The 7,739-nt window shown below is 44.6% G+C and overlaps 1 protein-coding gene across 1 annotated transcript in view; it reads left to right on the plus strand.

Moving 5' to 3' along the window:
* Nucleotides 1-7,514, plus strand: part of SLC43A2 (solute carrier family 43 member 2) — a 32,366-nt gene extending 24,852 nt beyond the window's left edge. Inside the window, exons 14-15 of the mRNA XM_071447753.1 lie at nt 1,537-1,660; nt 2,463-7,514. Of these exons, the coding sequence (XP_071303854.1) occupies nt 1,537-1,660; nt 2,463-2,624 (286 nt within the window). The 3' untranslated portion in view covers nt 2,625-7,514. The remainder of the gene's footprint in view (nt 1-1,536; nt 1,661-2,462) is intronic.
* Nucleotides 7,515-7,739: the final 225 nt, after the last annotated feature.

Genomic DNA, 7,739 nt, shown 5'->3' on the forward strand with positions numbered 1-7,739 from the left:
CCTCAGTCACTTCTAGGCATGACAACAGCTGGACTGAAATCCCAGGGCTTTCCTTGTTTAGCAACAGAGACAGGAACAGTTATGTGTGAGACTAAACTATTGACACACAGGTTATATAGTAAAAACTCAAGGTTTTTTTTTGTCTTGCAATGAGCAGATGTGTGCATGTGCCCAGGTAAAACATTAACAGGACTGAAAACATCACTGCTGCTCTCCTCTGAAGTTGACATTGGTAAAACATTGCTCAAGATACCATTAGTGATGCCTCCTCCCTTTCCCAGGACAGATCACCCATCCTGTTTCCAACTTAGCAAGTTATCAATAGCTGAATCTAAATACTCTCTTCCTCATTAAGCAATGTTTTTGGCCTTGAAAACAGATCTGTCCCTCAGTGCTGGGAGGTAGGACAGAGGAACAAAGAGGAGCTGTTCCCTTTCTGGGAATCTTTGAGAGATTTGTTGGGGTAGGAAGGGACCCCTCAAGACCAAGGTCAGGTAGTGCAGGTGGTCCAAGAGTGCAACTGATTTTGTTTGAATATCTCCATGGATGGAGACTGCACAGACTATTTCTGTCAAAGGTTTAGATCCAGTGTCTGGGGAATCCAGACTAGACAACACATCTAAGACATTGCTTCAGAAATGTATAAACTTTTGGTTCCCTGGCAGCCAGAAGCAAAATATTTTTGTCTTGGGCAAGGTAAATAAATGTATGTTGCAGTAAGTATCACCTTACTGGTAAGCTAATCCTATTTGACCATTGCAACTCTGGAACTTCCTGGAGTGGAGGTATTTTTGCTTTGAATTTGACTTTTTTTAATATTTGAAGGTTTTGATTTGCTTCTTTCTTTCCAAGTTTAGTTTAACCTGACTCTTTTTAAATACTGCTCAGTCATGGAAAGAGAAAGATATTAGAAGATTCCTGAAATTTATTTTTCCATTATTATTATCTGATACCAGCACTTGCCAGTCAACAGTGTTGTTTAGTTTGACATAGGATCAGACTTGTCCTCTAAAAAGGAAAACACTAACCTGTTGTGCAGGTTTCACTCACCTCCAAAGGGAGCAAATTGTTATGACCAGATGAAAATGATTGCTCAGGCACTGGTGTTGTCATCTGGATGAAGAAGCCCTGCTTTTAACTTGTAAATATCCACACTCTGCTCCCTGTGCAATAGAAACAGGAGCTGTATAAGCACTTCCACTTGCCCACAGTAGAGCTGCAAAACAAAACAAGTGCTGGATCTGATATTGCTAAAGTCTGAGAGCTCAGGATGAGGATAATCTGAAGAAGAAGGCTCCAGCCTTGGCAGCAGTTCCATTCTGCTCTCAGGAGCAGTGTGACACCACAGAGTGTTTGTAAATAACCTGTAAAAAGGGGCAGTTACCCAGTGCAGGAGGGAGTTCTGCACATTATGCCTGTCTTGGGACTGTGCTCTCATGTTGGTCTTTGTTGTTACTGGACTGGGAATGTAATCTGACCTGGCTGATATGAAGTCAAGGTGACACATAATAATGCTGTTGCTTTCTTTGTTGACAGATACCCCTCGACTCAGTTTGGCAGCTTGACAGGGCTGCAGTCGTTGATCAGTGCCCTCTTTGCCCTCCTGCAGCAGCCTCTCTTCATGGCACTGACAGGACCTTTGAAAGGAGACCCCCTCTGGGCAAGTTCTTCTAAGTTTTGATGTGAAAGCTTGGGGGTTAGGATGGTTTTTGGCTCATTGAAGGACTCCTGTGCATGGACCAAGGTTAAAAGCAGCTGTAATTTTACGTGTGCCTCAGTCTGCTGTTACCTTGGTGCTGTCCAGGAGACCTTTCCCTGTGTGAGTAATGAGTCCCTGGGCAGGAAAGCCAGTAACCCTTATGGTGAATGGAAAGGGAGGAAGGGAATGCTTTCCACTAACACTTTATGTGGTGAGTCAGTATCTGTCAGGTTAAAATGGGTGAGTGTGAGCAGACCTCAAAACTGAGGAAAAACAATGTGATGCTTGAGAGCTACAAGCTCCAGTAAAAATTTTGGATTGCTGATGCTAATGTCCAAAAAGCCAAATGGCTGTTGAGGGCAGGGCTAATGTGGTGCCTTGCTGAGAGTCTGGGTAGCTCAATAAAATCGTGACATGGGTGATCCTGGAGAGAATTCTGGTTTTTAGGCTACATGTGCCCATGCCTGTTGCTCTTCAATCAGCAAACTTGGTGTGTAACACCTGCAGCTCCAGGTGTTCTGTGGAACAAGACTCCCACAGCCATAATCCAGAGTGACAAACTCTTGCAGCATTTAGCTTGTACACACAAGGTTCTCTGAGTGTAAAATGAAAACAGTGGAGGATGTTGCCAGCACAGGGAGCAGGGCGTCTCCTGCTTTGCCCACAGCTGGTGATGTGGGCTGGGCTCTGACACTGCTGCATGCGTGGCTGGGTTGTTGTCTTCCCCTAACCAGCCTAATTTTGGTTTGCTTTCCTCCTGCAGGTGAATGTTGGCTTGCTTGGCCTGAGCCTCCTGGGTTTCTGCCTCCCAATCTACCTGGTCTGCTACAGGCGCAGGCTAGAGAGAGAAAAAAAGCAGAAGATGGAAGATGCCAAACTTTTCTTCAAAATCAATGGCACTCCCACTGAGGAAGCCTTTGTTTAAACTGGTGCTTCATGTACAACCTCCCCTGTACAAGTTCCTACCACATCTGTGGGTTCTACCTGTGGTGTAAGCCAGGACTTTTCTCCCCTGGCTCTGCCAGTCTTTGCTCATCACTGGAGTGAGGGCTGGACATCATGACTGAGATTTCCTCAGATAATGGCAGGAGGAGACTTCCCACTCCTTATTCCAAAACATGGGACACTTTTCCTTTTTATAAAGGCCACACAGCTATTGTGTCTTAAATTATCCCCTGATCACACTCTCCAGCAGCAGAGAGTTTGCATGGGAAACTGGGGAGAGAAGGAATAGAGGGATGGGGGAAGAGGGAAGACAGACCATAATTTGAGTTTGCAAATGTAACACACTGCAGTCTGTTTTCTCCCCTTCTTCCCCCAAACTTGGCTGACACAGTCTCGGATGCAAGCTGCACTGTCCTCCCTCCCCAAGGCTTCATAATGGTCTTTCTGCTTGATGTGTAGCTGGAACCAGTGGTTTTACTGTCTCTCCAGACATATCCCTGTTTGAGGCAGGGAAGGGGTTTTTATTCCTATGTGTATGAGCACAGCTTCAGTGTTTTGCTAAATGTTGGCTGCTAGCACTGACAGCTCCCAAACCTTTTATCACTTCAAATGACACAGACTGTGAGCAATGGATCTGCCTTCCACACTAAAATGAAGAGCCTATAGTGGACTGCTGGTCCTAGACCAAGCCTTGGGAGGCCTGGAATTCCTCTTCTTCCCGGTTGGCAAACTCACCTGTACTTGTTTTAAACTGTCTGCAGTCCTGGAGCCTCTGAGATAAGAATTGGATCTCGTTTACCGATGAAGTGCTTTGAGACTTTGTTGCCTTTTGCCTCTCCTTCCCCCCTGAGATGCCCCTGGGAGGGGAACAGCAATGTGTGTTCAGTAAAAAGTGGAGAGGCTTCTTGAAGCTGAGTTCTGGGGCTTCAGATACCTTGGTGTTCCCATGAGCTGACCTGCTGGTGCAAAGAACCAGGAGTGCAGAACACTCCTTTGTGTCTGGTAACTGGATCCTGTGGACATATGGCAGGGTGATGTGGTGATGTCATTTTTCCTTTAGCCATAGCTGATTTACCTTGCTGTGATAATGGTCACCCAGCTGCTGAACACCATGTTACTGTGACTGACCAAAATGCTGCCACTTTGGCTGTTCTAGGAGCCTTCTACAATGTTGATGCTCTGTCTGGACAGAGCACCTGGTGATTGATTGTGAGGTGAAGCTGCTGTCAGAGCAATATGTGTGGATAAAGGTGCCCCAGGGAGGGAATACAAAGGGAATTTTTAACCTGCTTATTTTTATAGAGGTTTTCCTTGTCTAAAGCAGACTTTTCTGCCCTTAACCTTCTTGTTGAGGTCGGCAGCTCAGGCTTTGTAGCCCTGTGTTAAGCACTGCACTGAGTGCAGCTGCTGGGAGCAGGGCTGTGCAGGGCTGAGGAGGAGCACCGACTGCACTGGGCTGAGCTGGTGGCTGCGGGAAGGTTGGGGCAGAAATAAAACAATTCTGGAGAAATAGTGGTGGTGTTTTACTGCAAAGCCTGCCAGGGGCTCAGACATTCAACTATGTCTGGTTGGAAAAGCCCAAGAAACAGCACCGTGCTGCGACCTTCCTGCGACAGATGAGCTGGAAGCTGAGCGGGCTGCGAGCTCCTTCGCCGGGGTTTGGGGGAGGCAGAACCTCAGGCCGGGCAGGGTTTCGGCTCTGCTGCAGCCCCGCGGGTCCCTCCCTGGCTGGTGGCAGGGCCAGCGCTCCGTGGGCCGGCAGCGCCATCTCCAGTCGCTGCTGCTCCGCACTCCGTGGTACCTTTTAGTCTTCACTCCTTTCAGGATTCACCACTTGAGGATTTTACACATCTGTGATTTTTTTTTTTTTTTTTTTTAATGTGTTGCCTTTATTAAATGTGTTTGTTTCAAGGCAGATTTACTGCCTGCTGTCAACACTGTATTCTTCTGGAAATTTTTGTGTTTTGGTGATGATTTAATGAGCTTTCCATCTTTTTTTGAGCAATAATTAAGAAGGCAGAGTTTTGATTAATTTTGCTGGTCACCTGTCTTGTCTCAAGTACATGTTCAGAGATACACCAGCAGTGGTACAACCAGAGGGCTTTCTGCAGATTTCTGCATTTTATATTACAATACTTCTAAATATTTTGAGAAGAGTCCTGCTCCTGCTCAGAGATACTCATGACATGACAATGACAGATTAAGTATCAGGTGTGTGAGCCTCTATCCATAGTCTCAGTGTCCTAAAGCAGAGTTGGTGTTTTGTGTGCTAGCCAGCATTACTTCCACCTCAGTTTCAGAATTGAATGTGATTTCTTCCACTCTTATGTCACTTAAATGCCTGTTACAAATGTCTCAGCAAAATAGTGGAATAGAGAGTGGCAAATTTTAATGAAGTCTTAGTGGAGATGCTGCTGCCTTTTAATTGAGCTGCACATTCTTCAAAGAACACAATTTTATTTCTGCCATCTACCTCCCTACTGCAATTCCCAGATCCTGCCCTTTATTAGGGATATCTTCAAATCCAGTTTCACCTGATAAACTGGTGAATGTGTGTGCTTAATGTCAAAAGCTGCTGGTCAGCTGTGAGGAGAGCTCATGTCCTGGTGGGCACAGAGGGAGCTTTTAGCTGTTCAGGGTTGAACAGACAAATGGGATCATGTTCTGGGGCCATGCAAAGTCAAACTGGAATTCTTTGCTGCAGAATGTAGTGGGGAACAGAAGGATCAATGTTTTTAAAAGAAGAGGCTGGTTAAACAATGGTCTGATGCATCCACTAACTCAGGGAGATTTTAAGTTGCTGTAAATAAGAAAGTTATGCCAAGGAAAGATACTTGTCTGCATGTTCTGTCCTGTAAGAATTGGCCAAAGCTGCAGAAAACACGCTGGGCTGAAGTGAAACGCTGCTCTGATTGAATGGAGTGAAATTTATTTTGACAGTTGTGAACCAAACTAACTTCAGTCTCATATTTATCTATCAAAAACCTGTACCTGCATGCAGGATGTGCAAACACTCTACTGATTGTGACATAACTGCTTCAGAGCTGCACCTCCTGCAGCAGTGGGGTCACTATTGCAGGAGGGCAATATTCTGCCTTCAGATTGTTCCAAACATTGTCTTGCACAGCAGAAACACAGCTGGGGTGGTCCTGTCACTGTAGTTGATCAGGGGCAGTTTGCCTCATCCTTTGATGCTTAGGGAAATAGAGTTGTATACAATAACATGATATACATTTGGAGTGGAAAACAGCATTGCTGCTTCCCAGCTGAGTGTTTCAGGACCAAGACAATACCTGGTGCACGAGATACCTTGTGGGAAAAATAAATGGGCTACCAAAGAGTATAGAGTCCCAGCAGTTAGCATCAATAATGCATTTATCTGTAGAACTCAAATAGAGGTCAATGTGTTGAACTGCTCTCATAATTCCTAAATGATGAATTTGTAGGACTTGGGAGGGTTTTTGTGTCCTTTGTACCTCCTTACCCTGATCCATATGGGAAGTGCAAGGAGGGTGGCCATGGGAGAGAGCTCCATGGAAGCAACCCCAGCTGAATGTAAAGAGCAGAAACCTGATCTGTGAGTACCTCAAAGGTGTTGCTGTGTAAAGCGATTGCACCTTCTGCAGACACTGCTCCCAGGCTCTACAGCCTCTCACATGCATTTAATCTGCATTTGTATTAAAATAAAATTGAATTCACAGAGTGGGGAAGGGAGGGTGACAGCTTTTTGCTTTCACTAATCTGTCAGAACCTAAGCCCTGTTGACACAGCCTTTATAGCACTAATGCAATGACACAATGTCAGAAGTAGCAGAGAAAATCTGTGCTGTTCTGCTTAATAGGACACTTACACTATGACAGTCACTGAGTAAAGCTATATCTGGATCCTTGAGATGAAACTGGACACAGATGTCTGGGAAAAAAAGGGGGCAAATCTTGCTGAGACACCAATTTAAGTGCAGTGCTGCTACAGCAACTGAAATGTTCAACTCCCACAGCAAAGCCTGGCCTCTTCATGCTCTGTCTGCAAAGGAAAATTGCAGGATAATGAGATTTTAACTAAGTCCGTAAATCACTAAAATGTTTTCAAGTAGGAGATTTCCCTCTTGACAGGCTGATGAATTTGGAAAATATGCTACAAAATTCAAAGCAGATACTGTAGGGTAAAAGGAATGAAATCTCTAAACTACACATATTTGCTACTCTTTTTTTTCCCCCTTTGATTTTTTTTTTCTGGATCTGCATAGCTTGAAATTCCCTACACCCCATTTTAAAAGTGCAAAGTGCTCATAATGGAAAATAGTATTACAGTACAACAGATTCCTGCTGGCAATGGACTGGTTTGGGGTTTTTTATTTAAAAAAAAAAAAAAAGGCCATTTCTGATTCACAATGTTATCTTCTCTGGAATAGCTGAAACAATGATGTGTTATGTAGCTGCAATCTTACATGTTAATTATAAAGCCCACAGGTCCTGGTTTTCTTCCATGTGCTGCCAGCCTGTCTCTGTGCAATCTGTTTTTACCAGGTGTCCTGTGCTCCACATTGTCCTCCTACTGCTGTTTGTCACTTCCTTGTGCCTGACCCTCTGTCACCTGCTTTTTATTCTGGAGACAATCCTCTCTTTCAGAAAACCCACTCTTTAACCTGCCAGCATTACCTCTCCCACCTTTTCCTGTCCACAGAATTTTTTTGTAGCGTTTGCCGAAGTGGAATTGTAAACTCCTCGGGGCAGGCCTGTGTCATCTTCTCTGTGTTTGTAAGGTGATGTGCACTCTTGCAGTACTATCTCAAAATAAAGTGATAATAAGTTAATCATTAGTTTTCCTTCTGAGGGTGAACATAATAAAAGCATTGGTTGCTTCCTAACGAGATTATGGAACCATGAATGCTTTAAAGGGTGGCATCTGCCAAAGGGCAGGACCCAGGTTGAATATTTCCTTGACTCTTCTCTAGGTTAGGAGCTAAGAGCCACTGCCAATTAATTTTTTTTTTCTCCAAATGAGTATAATCTTGGAGAAAAAAAAACCTCAAACCCTGTAGGTGGCGGGTTGAGAATGAGGTTGAGCTCAGCTATAGTGACAAATGAACAGTGTG

Source organism: Agelaius tricolor, unplaced genomic scaffold, assembly GCF_023055355.1.
Source record: "Agelaius tricolor isolate 1412-34295 unplaced genomic scaffold, bAgeTri1.0.p SCAF_25, whole genome shotgun sequence".
NCBI classification, from domain to species: Eukaryota; Metazoa; Chordata; class Aves; order Passeriformes; family Icteridae; genus Agelaius; species Agelaius tricolor.